This window comes from Pongo pygmaeus, chromosome 9, assembly GCF_028885625.2.
Source record: "Pongo pygmaeus isolate AG05252 chromosome 9, NHGRI_mPonPyg2-v2.0_pri, whole genome shotgun sequence".
NCBI classification, from domain to species: domain Eukaryota; kingdom Metazoa; phylum Chordata; class Mammalia; order Primates; family Hominidae; genus Pongo; species Pongo pygmaeus.
In genome coordinates this window covers 55,193,497-55,213,106 of record NC_072382.2, presented here as the reverse complement: position 1 = coordinate 55,213,106, position 19,610 = coordinate 55,193,497, and the positions used below count along the sequence as shown (strand labels likewise).

The 19,610-nt window shown below is 37.5% G+C and overlaps 1 protein-coding gene across 1 annotated transcript in view; it reads left to right on the top strand.

Annotated features, from left to right (window-relative positions):
- Positions 1–19,610, top strand: part of LOC129008626 (protein kinase C-binding protein NELL1-like) — a 462,105-nt gene that overhangs the window by 250,615 nt on the left and 191,880 nt on the right. Inside the window, exons 6-7 of the mRNA XM_054441007.2 lie at positions 11,143–11,215; positions 12,212–12,294. Of these exons, the coding sequence (XP_054296982.2) occupies positions 11,143–11,215; positions 12,212–12,294 (156 nt within the window). The remainder of the gene's footprint in view (positions 1–11,142; positions 11,216–12,211; positions 12,295–19,610) is intronic.

Below are 19,610 nucleotides of genomic sequence, written 5' to 3'. Positions count from 1 at the left end.
CCAAGGCGGGCGATCACGAGGTCAGGAGATCAAGACCATCCTGGCTAACACGGTGAAACCCCGTCTCTACTGAAAAATACAAAAAATTAGCCGGGCATGGTGGCGGGTGCCTGTAGTCCCAGCTGCTTGGGAGGCTGAGGCAGGAGAATGGCATGAACCTGGGAGGCAAAGCTTGCAGTGAGCCGAGATTGCGCCACTGTACTCTAGCCTGGGCGACAGAGCGAGACTCCGTCTCAAAAAAAAAAAAAAAAAATTTCTTCATCAAAAGAGATTATTAAGGATATGAAAACAAAACCAAAAAAAGGAAGAAAATATTTTGAAATTATGTATCTTATAAAAATTTAATGTCCAGAGTATACAAAGTACTCCTATAACTGAACAAAATGACAACCCAACTGAAAAATGGGCAAATGATCTGAATACACATTTCTCCAAAGAAGATATACAAATGGCCAATAAGCACATGAAAAGATACTCAACATCTTTAGTCATTAGGAAAATTCAAATTAAACCTCCAATAATATATCACTTCATACCCCACTGGTTATAATTTTAAAATAAAATTCCCATCCTATTAGAAAATAGGGGAAAATAAGTGTTGGTGAGGTTGTGGAAAATTTGGAACTCTTGTGTATTGCTGGTGGAAATATAAAATCATGCAGCTTGATGAAAATGCCAAAAGCAATTGGAACAGAAGCCAGGATTGACAAATGGGATCTAATTAAACTAAAGAGCTTCTGTACAGCAAAAGAAACTATCATCAGAGTGAACAGGCATCCAACAGAGTGGGAGAAAATTTTTGCAATCTACTTATCTGACAAAGGTCTAATATCTAGAATTTACAAGGAACTTAAACATATTTATGAGAAAAAACTTCATCAAAAAGTGGGCAAAAGAGATGAACAGACACTTCTCAAAGGAAGACATTTACACGGCCAAAAAGCATATGAAAAAAAGTTAAACATCACTGATCATCAGAGAAATGCAAATCAAAATGATAATGAGTTACCATCTTATGCCAGTCAGAATGGCGATTATTAAAAAGGCAAGAAGCAATAGATCCTGGTGAGGCTGTGGAGAAATACGGACATTTTTACGCTGTTGGTGGGAATGTAAATTAGTTCAACCATTGTGGAAAACAGTATGGCAATTCCTCAAAGATCTAAAACCAGAAATACCATTTGACCCAGGAATCCCATTGCTGGGTATACAGCCAAAGGAATATAAGTCATTCTACTGAAAAGACACATGCACACGTATGTTTATTACAGCACTATTCACAATAGCAAAGACATGGAACTAACCCAAATTCCCAACAATGATAGACTATTTGATAAAGAAAATGTGGTACATATATACCAGGGAGTACTACACAGCCATAAAAAGGGACACGATCATGTTCTTTGCAGGGACATGGATGAAGCTGGAAGCCATCATCTTCAGCAAACTAACACAGGAAGAGAAAACCAAACACCACATGTTCTCACTCATAAGTGGGAGTTGAACAATGAGAACACATGGACACAGGGAGGGGAACATCACACACTGGGGCCTGTTGGGGGGTGGGGGCAAGGGGAGGGAATTTAGAGGACAGGTCAATAGTACATCAAGCCCCCATGGCACATGTATACCTATGTAACAAACCTGCACATTCTGCACATGTATCCCGGAACTTAAAGTAAAATTTAAAAATAAAATTTAAAATAAAAATAAAATGTTGATTAAAAAAATTAAAAAATAAAATCATGCGGCTGCTGTGGAAAACAGTTTGTTGGTTCCTCAAAAATTTAAACACAGAATTATATGTAATCCAGCAATTCCTCTCCTTGGTTTATAGGCAAGAGAATTGAAAACAGGGACTCAAACAGACACTTGTATGTCAGTGTCCACTGCAGCCTTATTCAAAATACCCAAAAGATGGAATGAAGCCAAATGTCTACCCATGTATGAATGGATAAAGAAAACTTGGTATATGTATCCAGTGGGATATTATTCATCCATAAGAAAGGAATGAAGTTCTGATACGTACTACAATGGGGACGAGCCCTAAAAACATATGTTATGTGAAGGAACCATGCACAAAAGGACAACTATTCTATAATTCCATTTATATGAAATATCAAAAATAGACACATTTATTGAGACAGAAAGTAAATTAATGGTTAACGGGATGGCGGCGGGAGTCATGGGAGTTATTGCTTAATGGTTACAGAGTTTTTGTTGAGGCAATAGAAAAGTTTGATTAATAGTGGTGATGGTTGCATAACACTGTGAATGTATTTAATGCCACTGAATTGTGCACTTAAAATGTTTATAATGGAAAATTTTAAAAAACAAAACAAAACAGGTAGCTTGGTCCTGTTTCCAAAGTCTGATTCAGTGGGCCTAGGTTGGGACCCAAATCTTTTCATTTCTAACAAGCTGCCAGGTGATGGTGATGCTACTGGTTCTGGGACCTGCTTTAGACTGAAACATAACAAGAACTCCAGGGCTGGGAAGAAGAATCTTGGTTTCAAGGGATGGAGATCTGAGTTTGAATCCTGAACATACCTCTTTATTATAGCTGTTGAACTTGTGTTGCTTTGCTTTTTGAAGCCAGTGACGTTACTCTCTTGCTTAAATTCTTTCAGTGACTCTCTATTGCATGTCAAACCAGTGTAAGATCTGGTCCTTGCTCTCCTCTGCAACCTTCTCTCATGCCGTTTTCTCTTCTGCCCACCATGCCTCAGCCACACTACTCTTTTTATAGTTCCTTGAACATAACAGGGCCTTTTCACCTGCTTGTGCCCAGGAAAGTTTTCATTCGGTTGTTTGAAATGTTGTCTTCTTTATTTTTTTTAATTAATTATAATTTGTATTTTAAGTGCTAGGGTACACGTGCAGGATATTTTCCTGGAGCACCCTCTCTTTGCAGGTCCTTCACCATTACTGCATGTATCGGTTAGCTATTGCTGCACAACAAACCCCCAAAACTCAGGGGCTTATATCAATAAGCTCACAGGTCTGCTGAAAAATTGTGTTGATAAGGATCAGTCTTGGTTGATCCCCTCTAGATTTACTCATATGCCTGTAGCTGGCTGGTGGAGTTGGCCAAAGGCTGACTCAACTGGGATAGTCTTAGTCCCATGGTGATTAACTCCTGACTGGGGCAATGTTGACGACTGGACCATGTGTCTTTCATTATCTAACAGGCGAGCCTGGGCTTGTTCCCGTGGTGCTCGGCAATGTTTCAAGGTAGAGTAGATGCTCACAAGACCCTTGAGGCCTAGACTAGGAACTGGTACACCATAGCTTCCACAGTGCTTTACTGATCAAAGCAAGTCACAAGACTAGCCCCAGACTTAAGGGGTGGGGAAACAGACTCCCCCTCTTGAAGTGAGGGTGTACAAAGTCACTCTTCAAGATGAGTGAGTACAAATGGGGAATCAATTTGCAATCATTCTATCACATACTTTCCAACTGAAACATCTCCATTTCCGTCCTCGCACTCACCGCAGTTTGAGAGTATAGGCAGGGCTGGCTTCATGGGCCATCAGCCTGTGCAGTCCCACGGGGGCGGTGCTTAGAAAGGTCCTGTGATTAGATTAATGCCATGCTGTTGCCCTCTTCAATTGTTTAGTAAATTTTGAACAAGGGACTCTGCAAATTATGTAGCAGTTTCTAAGTATAGTTTATGTGGGTGTTTATTTGTTCATCATTGGTCTTTCTAGATTGTAAGCTTCACCAGGGTCAGAACTATCTCTCATTCAGCAAGTGCTTAGAAGTACCAGGTAAATAACTGGCAGACAATATACTGTTAATGAATGAATGTACCAGTTATGAATCTATCTTCTTATTTGTAAAGTTCCAGAGATGTCTTTCCTGAAGGTAATGCAGATTATATAAGAATATGTATTAAAAGCAACTTGCACATAGTACGTTTGTAACACATGTCCCCATCCCTTTTTAGTATTTAAGCACATAAAAATGCATTTCTTGGCATTTAATGCTCCCTGTATGTTTAACTGTATACTGTAGAAATGAAGGCACTCTTCCTGTCTTTTAGGAATTTCTGTTTTAGTTATGAGGATATGATTAAGAGAGAGAGAACAGTTCTTCCTATTATCTATTCCAGCTTGATGAGTGTATGATTCTCTGTAGATATAAAGAACTTTGTGCTTGAGCTCAAATACCTGGTACAGACAGATAACACAAAGAGCGTTCAGAGACTTGGACAATCATTTTGCTGCACAGGTGGGTTATGGAATGTAGAGGACAGAACCAACAGTTATTGAATGCTTCCTATGTTACAGACTTTGGCCCTGCGTATATTATCTCAGTTAATTACATTTCACCTTCAGAGAAATCCTACTAAGTTAGTGATTTTTATCCCCATTGTATAGGTCAGGCAATTGGACTCAGAGATTAAGGAAGTTGCCAACCTTATATAGCCCAGAAGTGATGGAAATGGGATTTAGACTCAGTTCTTTATGATTTCAAAGTCTTTGCTCCTTCATTCAACAAATATTTATTAAGGGCTTACCCTGTCACAGTTACCACTGTGTTGATTAAGGAGACATGATATTCAACTACACCAAGTACCACCAGGAGACAGAATTTGTCTTTTTCTGGGTTTCCAGCTTCAAAGAATAGGTGATCCCAGTGGAAACGTCAAAAGGCGATGGCAGTTTCACACAGCCCATCTTCCTAGAGAGCAAGGCGGTTCTTCTTGCTTCCTAATAGGGGCGGCTTCAGGGAATGGCTTATTACAAAGATACTTTCCATGGGGCAGCTTTCAAAACTCATCTTCTCCTTAGAATCCTGGATGCCAGGCAGTGCTTCTGGCCATCCTTTTATGAGAAGAAATTGCTGGGGTAGGGGAAATATGTCAGTGTCTCATTACAGAAATTACCTCTTGATCAATTCAACACTACAAAAATCTCCCTGAAAAAGAGGCAGCCACTTCTCAGGTGAGACTCAGCATAGCTCCAGGCTTTTAATATTTATCTTGTACATGCTGCCTCATGGATTCAACAACCACATCTGCTGAATTGCTCCAGAACTAAAAATGCTTATGATGTGCTTTCAGGTTAAAATAACATTATTCTCTATTTTAAATATTATTATGTTGCTTTATATGCAAAGTAAAAGCTCCTCACTTGTCAAACCTAATTTCTGGACCCTTGTGGATCCTTGTGGGTAGTGCAAAAAAAGTGCTGCTGATTAAATAGCAGAGGATGGAATCACTTGCTTGGTGCCTGGTACATAAGCCTCTAGCATTAGGTAATTCCTGTCTCAGACACAGAACACAAGCTGGGAATTTCTTCACTTCAAAACAGCATCCATTTGAGAAAAGCTGACCAGTAGTGATAGGCTTATCTGAATCTTCTGATTGTCATAGATTTTCATTATCAGGATGGTTGACTACCCACTCAATTTCCCTTTGATGCATTCTAAGCTGATTATGCTGTTACAATTTCAGAGGGTGAAAAATAAAAAAATGAGCCGAGGTGAACCGAAGTAAGTTGTAAGGATGCTTCAGGGGTTGAGTGTTCTGACAATTTCTAAATAGTTGAGGCCTCAGGGAGACTTTTCATTCCAAAGCCTTTCACAGAGGCCAAGGCTCTCCTGTCTTTGTTTCTCTGTCTCTGTGTCTGTCTGGTGAACTTGGGTCTGAAAGCTTTCCCTTACCTGGACATCACTGTCTCCTCTAACAGCTGAGGTATCACTGGGAAGTGAAATTGATAACAACTTTTTAAAAATTCCACAGCTGTTGTGTTTACCTCAGCTGCTTCCCATAATTCCACAGATGGTAAACATATGTTTATAGGCACATTGAAAAAGAAGCTATATTGGATTCCTCCCGTCTTTAATTCTTATTTTTCCTTTCATGCAGAAAGTCAAAGTCACAGAACTGGGGAATCTTACACATTTGAAGATTAATATTTCTGTGCATTAAGACTTTGGAAACAGCAGGACAGCTAATGATATGCTAATGAGCTGACAGTTTTTATTGATCGAAAAGTGTCTTTCTTGGCGGTTTTGCATGCTGGAATATTTTATTAACGTCTTCAGGGCAGAAGTACATGATTGGTTGCATTTTGAAAACCCTCCCTGTGAGTTTCCCAGGTCCTACTTTTTGTTAGCCTGTTTCCAAAGCTTGAGTCCCTGCCAGTTTATAAACAGAACACATCTTCATCCATATATTTACATGCCCAGCAGGAAACTCTCCCACCCCTTTTTCCTCTCTCTTTCAAAGCAATTTGTTTCAGTATTTTAGCATACAAAAAAATAGAACCATTTTCTTCAATGTAAACAGAGATCTGCAGGGAAATAAGAGCATTAAAAAAGAATTAGCATTTGGTGGTGAAGCTGCTTTCATTTGTATCAGAAAGCTTTGCATGTTTAGAAGAGCTGCTTAATCTTAGTTATTGCATACACAAGAGGGACCTAATTGGATAATTTTCTAATTTTTTAATTGCATCTTTCTATATTTCTTAATGCAAAATGAGAAACGTTCTAGGAATAATAGAAATAATGGGCATTAGTTCCCTAAACATTAAAAATCCATAATATACAATGTACCTGGTGCAAATTTATTTTTCAGTGCATGGTGAGCTGACAGCAGGAGGTACAGTGTGGCAACAGGTGGATTAAACAACAGGAAAAAAAATCAATTTTTCTGCCGTCCATCCGTACTAATAGTAAAAGCTTATTAATTTTGGGCTCTGCACCTTAGGGATTTATTTAGGGCCTCAGATCAGCTGAAGTTCATCATTACACTAACAATAAGAAAATGGATTGTTTAGCAAATTAATACTGTAAATAAGATTACGGGGGGCGGGGGGAGGAGGGGAGGAATATTAGGCTACCTAAAAAGACTTCTGTTTTCTAGCACTGAAAAACTGTCTTAGCAAATTATTTTTATCTAATACAAATAGTTTTGCATGTTTGATTAGTATCTATCTATTAAGGCAATTAAGATAAAATCTCATTTTGATAACAAGACCTCTTTGTAGCAACATGTTGTTAGTTCATGTTAAGGGGATCCCTTAAATGATATATTTTTACCTACAGCATATTGTAGTGACCCAGCACTGGTTTTAGAGTGTTAATCAAAAAGTGTCTGAATCTGTCTCTAGCTAATGATAAACAAGTCTCAATCAATTTAGAAAAGTTTATTTTGCCAAGGTTAAGGATGCACCCATGACACAACTTCAGGAGGTCCTGAGGACATGTGCCCAAGGTGGTCCTCATGTATACCCTGTTTTATACATCTTAGGGAGACATAATACATCCATCAGTACATGTAAGATTTACATTGGTTAGATCTGGAAGAGTAGGACAACCAGAAGGGTGGGGGCTTCCAGGTCATAGGTAGATTTAAAATTTTTCTGATTGGCTATTGGTTGAAAGCATTATCAGTAGTAAGGAATGTCTGGGTTCTGATAAGGGGTTGTGGAGAAGAAGCTTTTATCATGCAGATGAAGCCTCTAAGTAGCAGGCTTCAGGGAGAATATATTGTAAATGTGTATCATTAGACTTAAGGTCTGTGTTGATGTAAATGCTGGAGGGGTTTAATGAAGCATGTTCAACTCCTTTTCATCATGGCCTGAACTAGACTTCCTGGTTAACTCTGGAATGCCCTTGGCGGAGAGAAGGGGGTTCATTCAGATGGTTGGGGGCCTTAGAACTTTATTTTTGGTTTTCAAGAGTTAGTAGCCCTGTAGTATATAGCCTAGGATTAAGGTATCCTTTAGAAAAGCTACTTAGAGTATCAAAGCCTTAAATTTCTCATAGGTCATATGACCAGGTAATCTGGTCCTAGATAAGTAGTTCTTATGGAAAGTATCAAAATGACCTCAAGACAGTTTTCAAAATAGTCATGACTGTTCTTTCAACCTCTTCCAAAATTCTGATATATACCCTAAATTAAAAACTAATGCCCTACATGATCTTCACAGATCCTAACTGTGCTCAAAATTATGTGGTTCAGTATTGTATAATTCATAGTTTTCAATAATTCGATGCTTTAGAATATTTATTGTGTTTACTATGTGAAATCTACTACAATAGGAACTTCAGGGGATACTAAGATGAAAATATATTATCTTTGCATTCATGGTGTTTATAATACAATCTAGTAATTCTGTTGGGTTTTATTCAGTTCCAAATCAGTAAGATTTTACTCTATTTATATATGAGTTGGATGCAATAATTTTAACCATTGTGAACTTTTAATGAGTAAACCCTCTTGCTCCAAAAGAAGCAAATGGTTGACAATAGAGCAGAATTTTTCAAAGTGAGGTCCTTTTACCATTCATCAGAATCATCTGGAAGAGGTTTTTTTAAAAAAATGAATATTCCTGGGCTCACTCCAATCCTACTGAAACAGGATCCTTTGGGTTGACGCAAGAATCTGAATGTTAAGCAGATACTCAAGGTGATTCTCAGGAACTTGAAGTTTGAGAAACACTGCCAAAATGAATAATATGAAATAAAGCATAGGTCTGAAAAAAGGAGATCAAATGAGGTCAGCTAATACAGGCCCAGATAGAGTTGCATTTTTCAGTTAAATGTAGATACATTTAGAGTTAAATGAGGAGAAATAATAAAAATTTTGTCTTTTTATCCCTTATCTCCTTTGGGAGAAGTTGTAGTGCTGAAAGGCACATTTTCATCTGTGGAAATCCTCATAGATGATATATATATATACTTTTTTTTTTTTGAGAGGAATAAGGCTGATTGAGCTCCTTTGTAGTTTTATACATTATAAAATCTCTTTTGTAGTTTTATGAAGGAAACTACGTGCTTAGCAAATGCTTCTTTTATCAGCAAATGTCCTGGCAGTAAATTGTCCATATAGCAATTTAATACCAGACCTTCTGATTCTTATTCTGGGGAAGGTGCTGCGATATACATAAATATGTGTAGTCACATGCATACACACACATGCACTCAGACATCTTTAGATTATAAATGGTATCTGTAGGGTATCACCACTTTTCTTTTAATCCAGCATTGACTTACAACCATTCAAATAAATTAACATTCCCATCTTGATTCATTTGGTAAGAACACATTTTCATGCCAGTATGTGGGCTCACCTCTATGACCTTTCCTTATAAAAAATACCAAGTGCTTTGGGTTTTTGTGTTAATGAGCATTGGGAAGCTGTCAGCTTTTATTTCTGTTTTTTGTTCAAGTCAACATCATTGACCTTCGCCTAATGATCTATGTAACATACGCACACAGGTACCAGAGATTAAAAGTGGAAAGACAGGGAAGTGAGGAGAAATGCACATAGAGGAAAGGTGTGAGGGCAGGTGATTTGTAAATCATAATGTCACTAAAATGAGTAAGGTCACTTGAAAAGGAAAAGGAAAACTGCTGTGTGCTGTATTTTTTTGCTTTAGGATTAGTGGAATGGGGTATTATTTTAAAATGAGTTTTCAGTTTGGTTTTGGAAAGGGATTTAACACCATGACACATGTGCTCCAGGATTCTGGGTACCCTTTTCCATGGATGATAAAAATAAAAATAAACTAGGGTCTTCTGATGAACAGGTATGGATCCGATCCTTTTCTGTACATATACTTCCACCAATTCTGCATCACCAGCTGTCCTGGTTTGCCTAGGAGCCTCTGTTTTAGCGCTGAATTTTTCCATGTTCCAGGAAATCCATAAGATGGAAATCTATGGTTTTGTCTGTTTACATTCTTTTATTATTATTATTTGAAAAGTAATGGAAGCACAGATGTCTAAAATGTGACAATTTCAGTTTGGAGGCCTGTTTCATTGACCTAGAACATGAGTGCTGGGTGGATCTTTAGTTTTTTCATCTAGCACTTCTTTTCCAGATGAAGCAACTGGGGCCCATAGAAGGTGGCTAACTTATTGCCTAAGTCTGCGCAGTTAGCTAGAGACAGATCCAGAACTTGAAACCAGGTTCCCTGACTTCTAATCCATGCTTGTCTCAAATTGCCACGTGTGCTTGAAGGTGTGATAGCCTCTCAAAAGAGTTAATTTGTTTTGAAAGACTGAGTAATTTCATCCTAGAGAGAAGTTAATTCATTTAGATTGTGCTCCATTAATTGCTCCCTAGTATTCCTCTGCAAAAGATTATGAATTAATATTGAAGAGCAGTGGCAGAAACTTCTTCCCCATGGGGAGGCTGTCTTCTCTCATAATCGCAAACACTGCATCATCTTTGAAGAGGAAGAGGTTAATAAACATATAATTCTGTGGAAGAGGTGCTGTGATTCTGTTATTTCTATTAATATTTCCAATTAATATTTTTTCTTGAAATAATAAGCCAAAAACAGCATTTGCTGATTGCCTTCTGCTGTTTAGAAGGTGAGCACATATATGTTAAATGTTACTCCCTCTGAAAGACTTGCAGCACTCTCTTAAGCCTATATTTTATTTATAGAATAAGCTCAATATTCTGAACCAGCTTCTACATCTTCCATCTGTTCTGTAATATCTCTGCCATCAAATCAGAAAAAACCCTAACAACAGAATCTTGAAATTCAACTTGAAAAATTCAAAAGCCAAGTCAATATTTTCATAGAGACATGACAGCCCTGATGACTTTCTTAAATTTGAGCTATTCTTCCAGACTGAATTACAGAATTAAAAGACCACCTTTTACTCTTGTCTTAAGACTCATCAACAAAGACTCATGTTACTCAATTAGTTGAGGAACAAGGATTGTTATGGAATTTTCCCAATGTCTAATTTTATTTCCTTGGCTCAATGAATCAGTAGAAAAATTTTAGTGTAATATGTTTCTGTTATATTTCTTCCCACTTTAAAAAAATCCTGTAAATCAGCAATATTTAATATTCCAGGATGATTAGGGCATTAAGGAGAATTTTTATTGAATCAATACTTTTTACTGATGTATCTTTGGTGTTATAATCTATAATTGGCGTTAACTAGTGGTAACTAATTGGAGCTTTCTCCACATAAATGTACAATTCAAGATTCCTAAAGTAGGATGCTTTAGAGTAGTTCAGTATGTACTAAGGCCAGCTCACCCTTTGAATGAATCAATTTTTTTGAAAAATAATCTGACCTGCCAAGAGTATGTGATTGCATAGGGGCCATTTGAGCTGGTAACTGTAATCTTGATTGCCACCTGTCTCTTCTATTATCAAGGGGATCATCAAAGATGGGAAGATCATCTTTATGCCGAATGGATATATAACACAGTGTCCAAATCTAAATCGCAGTAAGTAGCAACTTAAAGCATTGTGATATATTATATAACTTGTTGATCATATCAGAGAAACATATTTGGAAAGATAGACCCAAATTGTTTACAGTGTTGACTTCTGAGGTGCTGGGGATAGTGAAAGAGAACTTATTATCTACATTATATAATTCTGTGTCTTTAAAAAAATATGTATCATTTATTTTATTAATCCGTTTTCTCACTGCTGATAAAGACATACCCGAGACTGGGTAATTTATAAAGGAAAGAGGTTTAATTGACTCACAGTTCCACATGGATGGGGAGGCCTCACAATCATAGTGGAAGGCAAAACAGGAGCAAAGTCACATCTTACATGGTGGCAGGCAAAGAGAATGAGAGCCAAGTGAAAGGTGAAACCCCTTATAAAACCATCAGATCTTCTGAGACTTATTCACTACCATAAGAATAGTAAGGGAGTAACTGCCTTCATGATTCAATTATTTCCAACTGGGTCCCTCCCACATGTGGAAATTATGGGAGCTACAATTCAAGATGAGATTTGAGTGGGGATGCAGCCAACCCATATCATTTATTGAATTAAAATTTGAAAAGAAGAGGGTTACATTAGCAGTTTCTATAGGTGGATGTAGAAAGATATGTTTAATATATATTTTTAAAAACTATTCCTTAAGATTCTTGACCTGGATGAGAGTTTACTTTTTCTTCTTCTATGATACTTCACATTTTTTAAGTTACCTCCCTATAAAAATGAGAGTTTAATTTTAACTTTAAAATGTCATGTTGCCTTTCTTTTTAGTTAACAATGCCTTTTTCTGTTCCTTTCTTTTTGCTTATTAAAATAGGAAAAGATCCAGACCTGAAATCCTCTGTGATTTCACTCAAATTTCAAAGCAATATCAACCAAAAAAACCCCCAAAACTCTTCTACATAGTCACATATCTACTGTTTTAAAATTTTATTTCTTATATTAGCACAATATAAATATATATATTTTATATTTTCTTTATTGAGCTTGCCCAACCTGCAGTGATTTCTTAAGCCTGGTGCAAGGAATAATGGATTTACAAGAGCTTTTGGCCAAGATGACTGCAAAAGTAGGTATCTAAATTTCATTTGTGATGTTTCATTTCTTTTTCTGTCCTTTCTGGAATTTGGAGTGATATGTTATAATGGAAACATTTTTAGCCTTGGCATCTGCTATATGTTACTACAAAAATGTTTTATTCTTACTCAAAATAGGACTACCAATAGTAAACATAACCATTCCTGTCTTTGATGCTATTAAGCTGTATCATAATGTTTACTTGAAAAATGTTTGGAAGCAAGAGGCAATATGTATCACTGTAGATTCCGTGGGAGTGGAAAAGGAATTTGCCTATTGGCTATTAAAGTAGTAACACTGTAAGATGATCTATGGTCAGAGCCACTGCTCTTATAAGCTAATGCATTTTGGATGTAAGAATAATTGCCAATAATCAGAAGGGGCAAAATAGCTATTGTTAGGAACAGATTACTGTCAAAGGAAGGCATTATATTACATTTTTAATGTATAATTTATTTCAAGGCTGGTCCTGAGTTAAATAGCAAAGGAGGCAAAGTTTGCCTTTCAACACCTTCGGTTTCATAATTCTGCACTTTTCCTCCTCTCCATTCCATCATCCACTTAACAAGCATCTTTTGAGGACCTGCCGTTTGCTGGGCACTGTGTTAGGCACAAAGAGGCAATAGTGAAAAAGACATACTTTCTACCCTAGATATGTTCATACTGAGTGGCAGAGCCAAATGTGTAAACAACCAAGGGCTTTAATATATATTCATAAAGTGTATATTCATAATGAAAAGCCCTGAGTCTTGTTGAAAAAGACACTGAAAATATAGAAAATGTGGCTAATGCTGTTGTTATGATACCAATCAGTCGTGGACATGAGTTCCAGCCTAGGGCGAAGAAAGAATTAGGTTGGGCCTAAGAGACATTATACTCTGCAAAAGGAAGAATTTTAATAACAGTGAAAATGATACATTAATCCTATTGTACCTGCAGCTAAGACTGCTCCCTACCATCAGCCATGGCATGTGCAAAAAAATTGGTGGGTAGGTAAGTGTTTGCAAGATAAGGCTATAGTTTGGACCCATGGATTGTGCTGCTGAAGACAATGTTTCTATTTCAAACTGGGTTTTTGGCTAAGCCAAGCCCCTTTTTTTCTAGAAAGGAGAGATGGAAAACTTTTGTAAGAAAACGATTGAGACTGAGGCTCAGATCTGAAGCATTAGCTTTTCACTTCAGAGTATAGTGGGAATGTGAAACGCAGGTGATTATTTAACTTCCCAGCTTGTGTTATAGAGAGGCTTTTATTTCCTGTTGTCTGGAGCAGCTTGATCTCAATACTGTTAATTATATTTTAGCATGCTCCCAAATTTTTGGAACAAGAAATATGCCACTCTGTCTCAGGTGATTGTGGTTCTTCATTCTCCAGCTTCGAGGATGTCGTTTGCTTTCTCATTCTTTCCCATTGCAGAGAATGTCATTTTTCTCTTTTTAGCCACACATCATCTAGGAGCCACAGAGAGCTCTATTCTCAAAACATTATTGTGTAAAATGGGCCTTTGTGAGGTAGGTATTTAATTGTGGGCAGTTGCAAACAGCAAATGGTTTAATCCATCTTCTAAACCTCCCTTTGGCACTTTGGCAGATTTTTAGGTCTGTTCCTTCCAAATAGTATGTAGAATTACAATTTGAAAACTGAGTACTTCCATCTTTGCTGTGTAATTTGAAATCTATGATCATCTAGAATAAGCGTTGGCAAACTTTTTCTGTAAAGGACCAGCTAGTAAATTTTGAGCCTTGCAAGCCAAGAGGTAAAATCAAGGATGTTATGTGTAGACTTAGTTCATTTAAGTATAATAATTTAAATTATAACTATTGAAAACTATAAGAACCATTCTTAGCTTATAGGACATATAAAAGTAAGTAGAGGGCCAGATTTGGTCCACTGGCCTTAGTTTGTCAACCATTGATCTAAAAGAAATTGAAAAGTCAGTAATACAAGCATTTACTATGTATTAGTTAAAATGCTTAAGCTTTTATATCCACTGTCACTTTAATCTTTACCACAATCCTTTGAGCTTGCTTTAATTTATTAGTCTGCTTTACAGATGAGACGACTGAGGTCCAGGAAGGTCTGATAACTTTTCCTAAGAGAGTAGATGGCAGAGCTGGGACCTAAACTCAGGTAGTTAGATCCTGAAAGTTGAATCATGGCTGAGAAAGTTTATGGTTTGACAAGAGAGGGTTAAGAAGAGAGATAAAAGCTATAAATAGGGAGTACTATTACTCTTTCTAACCCTCACCATCCACTGGCAGGAGGATGGAGATATTACCAAGAAAGAGCAAATAAAAAGAAAGGAAAAGAGAAAGGAATGTTTGATCATTTTATTGAGCTGAACTGAAGTTTTCAGATCATACCTGTTTGGAATGAAATGTGTGAACATAGAACTTGTAGTAACTTTTCAGAGAAGAAGGTTATGGCAAGAGCAAGGTCTCTTTTATTGTGTTATTTTATTTTTTTTTAAGAACAATGTCTCTTAATGCATGCTTCTGGCTATGCACTGCTTGTTTTCCTTGGAAATAGTGAAAATTATTTGACATTATTTACTTAAGTATTTTTAAACTAGATTGCTCAATCAGACCTAGGACAGGCCAGGTGAAGTCTCAGGAAAGGATTCTTTAAGGATTTTCAAGGAAGATTTTTTTTTCCTTCTAGCTGGTGACAAGGTCTGAACATGAAAGTTTTCTTTCTATGCCTTGAGCAAACCTCCTTCTTTTTGTTCATTCTAACACTGAGGGCATCACATGTTAGGCCAAATCTTTATATAGGGATTTGCTTTAAGGTACCCATCTTGGGAAGATAATTTTCCCCAACTCTGTCCCCCTATATCCTGTGCAACCATCAGGGTGGAAGCTCAAGGGCTCTACATTTCATCAGAAATCTTCAGGATGTTGTTGTCTTTGGTGCTCACTTATTTCCTGGGATCCCTGCAGTCACTTTGTTTTGGCCTCTGTGACTTTCTTTCTTCCTTTTTTATTAGCTCTGTGACAGTTTTCAAAAGTTTTTATTTATATACTGAATACAGCAGTTTAGTTGGTTCAGCTGGTGAAGTCCTTCAGGGTATGTAGTCTGCCATCTTGGCGGAGACAAAAATGTAACTCACTCTTTTGGCAGATGGAAGGAGATGGAGTCTGGAGATGTCAGGCAAACTTGAAGTTGAATATGGTTTGCAGATGCAAAAAGAATTCTGTGGCACTAAATTTATCTGGGCCCAGTCTTTATTTTTAATTAAATAGGCCGATTGTGGCAGAATTCAGTTAATAGGGCTGGAGGTAATTTTTGGAGTTTTGATTTGAGTTGTCCAGCAGTTCTGATTAAGATGGATAGACAGTCATATAGGTCATAGTGGAGATAGAGAATGGGCTTTAAAGTCAGGCTGATATGATTCTGAGTCTCTATTTTATGATTTCCTTGGATATTTATAGCTTTGAATAAGTTATTCGACTTGTTTCAGCATCTGTTTCCCCATATGTAAAATGATGACAATTATTCCTGCTCTTGTAAAGATTCCGTGAGCCCAGGAAAATGAGGTTTGTTGCATGGCACACAAATGTCATTCAATAGGTGGTGGCTGCTGCTATTTATACTCTTTTTTATTTTATTTTATTTTATTATTATTATACTTTAAGTTTTAGGGTACATGTGCACAATGTGCATGTTAGTTACATATGTATACACGTGCCATGCTGGTGTGCTGCACCCATTAACTTGTCATTTAGCTTTAAACCTAGAAAATATAGACAACCATGGTGGGATGATGGTTCCTTAGAGAAAATGGTCCTTAAGAAAATGCACATCTTCCCCAATGACTTGAAATCACAAAGTCTGGTAGAGCCTGTGCGTTGCTGTCAAGACCCTAGTCTAGGAGTCCTGGAAAACAGCAGGAAGTCCTTCCTCTTGGGTCAAGGTGGAAACTCTGGAGCCCTTCCAGAGAGGAAGCTCCGTGTATAAGCTAGAGAGGAATTGGTAGTCAAAGTCAGAACCAAACAGATGTAGATACCAGATCAGCCCAGGGGTCTGTGTAGGAGAGCTCATTGATCCTTTTCTCCTTTTAGGATTAGGCATGCTGGCAAGTGACTGTGCCCTTGCTTGATCATGGGAGCAGCCTGCACTGACATTCAGGTGACAGAGGTCAGGGTAGATAAGAGCTCTCTTGAGGAATTCTGGCATTTTGGCAAAACTATACTTTTTATAAGGCAGAGAAGAGATGGGGCTGCTACCTCAAGTAATAAAAGTTTTTTGTCCTCCTACATTTCCCTTAGTGATCTACAAGCATCAGCCACTCCCCTGGCTTATTCTGAAGGTTCTCTCAGGTGGTTTTGACATTGTGGGAACTACCTACCTGCTGGGAACATTGTGATAGGGTCGGACTCTGTCCTGCTATCAGATCCCAACTGCACTGTGATCCCGTTCTGACTTCAAGCTCAGAAAGAAGAGATACTGAAGACTGGGACTTTCTTGATTACTTCTGTTTAAATATTTGACAAATCTATGTATGCAAATCAAGCGACACTTGTAGTGGCATTTAAGCTTGTGACATCTTTTATTTTGAGACTTTCATTGTTTTGAGGAATTCAATACTGATTTTTCAATTAAGCTTAAATGTTTAACAATAGAAGCTCTTTTTTCCTTTCATATAGCAAATGCCAAATAAATGGTATTTCAAAGAAAAGAAGCAATCCACCACATGACTAATGTACTTAGATCTGTTCATTGACCTCCGATGATAAAAAAGGCCTCTGCTCTCTATCTTTCATTATGCAGAGTTCAGAATAAATGATTTGGTCCACGGTTGCTTAGATAAATGCATAAACAAAAGGAAGACAGAATAGAGATATAGATGTGATACCATATCTATTTTGAATCTGCAGACAATCTTAGAGAAAGTGGCAGGTAGTATAGAAATAGCTTTTGAAAATGAATGTGTATAAATTCATCATGCTAATACCAGTGACAGAAAATGTAATTCATTTTTTGATTCACAGTTGTTTGTCTCCTTTATTGCTGTTTTAGGATTTAGCAGGAGTAAAAGGGAAGGCAAGAGGTTACATGAAGTCTCTGAAAAATTAGCTTTTTGCCTTAACATCCCTTTGCCTTTGTGTCTATTTGGTGTGCTCTTATTATTACAGACAATAGGACTTTTCAATGTTGTCAGAAAAGGCTACAAATATTAAAAATAAAAACCACATTCAGAAGGGAAACAAAATCAGCCTTGAGAATAGCATTCATTATATTAAAACTGACACTTTCTTTGGAATTGAGTTTTGTAGGTGAGCATAGCTCAGCTTTGTGGGACAGTGCTAGAAATTGCCACTATTTCCCTTAGGCAAGCTCCTGGATTTTAAGAAAGCTCAGATAGATATAGAGTTGCCTTTTGGGCCATTTAGTCCTTAAGAAGTTCCGTTCTTGGAGTTATATAGACACCAGAATTGTTCCAGATTTTCAGAGTAAGGCACGTATGGGTCCTCTCACAAAGGTACACAATTCTGAGACCCTTTTAGGAGGAATGCAGATCTGGTTCACCTCTGTTGTTCAATCCAAGGTCATATATCTGTTACTGCCTTGTGTAGGAACTACTGGAGCTATAGAAATGAAGTAAAGATAAGTGATAAGTTGTCACTTTCTTTTTATTGAGGTTCCACATCTGTGGATTCAACCAACCGTGGACCAACAATATTCAGAAAAAAATTCCAAAAAGTTACAGAGAGTAAAACTTGAATTTTCCATGTACTGAGTACTGCATTGAATCCATGTGAATGAATTGATGTTTAGACATTGTATTAGTTATTATAAGTTATCTAGAGATGACTTAAAGTGTATAGAAGGATGTGCATACGTTATATGCAAACTATACTATTTTATATAAAGGACTTGAACATTTTCAGATTTTGGTATCTGCAAGTGGCCAAACCATATGCCATCATCCCTCAGTGTCCAAGAGTATCACCAAACTCAGCAGTGTATTTTATCCGTTTCCTAAAGCGTTGCCAAATAACTTAATTATCATAGATTCTATAAACTCTATGATTAGGCTGGAGTTTTGTTGTATTAATTTATTTATTTATTGAGATGGAGTATCGCTCTGTTGCCCAGGCTGGAGTGCACTGGCGTGATCTTGGCCTGCTGCAACCTCTGCCTCCCAGGTTTAAGAGATTCTCATGTCTCAGCCTCCAGAGTAGCTGGTGGTACCCACCACCACACCCGGCTTTTTTTTTTTTTGTATTTGTAGTGGAGACGGTTTCACCATGTTGGCCAGGCTGGTCTCGAACTCCTGACCTTGGGTCATCTGCTCATCTTGGCCTCCCAAAGTGCTGGGATTGTAGGTGTGAGTCACTGCACCTGACCTAGGCTGGAGTTTTAAATGAAACATAGATTTTTAGAAGATCATGAATATTAGAAGGAGTGATAGGAAGCTAATATTTCAGGCAGTGTCAACTCTTAGTTCTTTAGGGGCTGCTCATGGTGCATGGTGGTTGGTCTAATATCCTATTTGTTGTTTTTTCTACCCTTTGCTACCACCCACAAAAGGCAGACAAGGGGTAAGTTTTCTTGAGAAATTCCAAAAGCTTGGAGGAAGAGGATGAAATAAATGACAAAAACAAAGGTTAGAATTACATGTGGATTCCATTTCCAGAGAGTAGTTCTGGTATGAGTAAGTCAGAGGAAGGTGTATGAAATGGAACCACAGTTAGTGTAGAAAGACGGAAGTCATTCCCTAGGTTTATCTATTATGTCTAAAATAGTGGCTCAAAATAATCTTAGATCAAAGGTTGGATTGATCTCCTGTATGGGGAAAGTACTTAAGACATGAAAGGAGAAACACGATTGAGAAGGAAAAGAGAAACTCAGATAATTTTCTAGGAAATGATATTTGTTTTTCAATCATGGTGGTCTCTATGTAAGGGAAAGGAAAGGGAGAGTAATATCACTACTAGGTTGAGTTACTCTTTTGTGTAGATGTGACAGTAGACAGATCATATCAAAGTGCTGTATTTAGGGTTTTTTGCACCATATTTTTGAAGGTAAACTGGAGTAGGCTATATGAAAAGTGATCAGAAGAGAGGCTTGGAATCATATCATGAGGAGCTGTTAAGGGAACCTGGTGGCGCCAAGTGTGGTCAGGACAACAGGATAACCTCAAATGCATGAAGATTAGGTTTGCTCAGGATGGACTACAATGAAAACCTAGGTATGGCAGGAAAAAAAAAAGATTTCACAGCCAAAACCATGAAAAATGTTTCAAACATTGAGAGCTAACTGAGAAAAGTGGCTTTCCTTGGAAGATGATACATGTTCCTCCACTG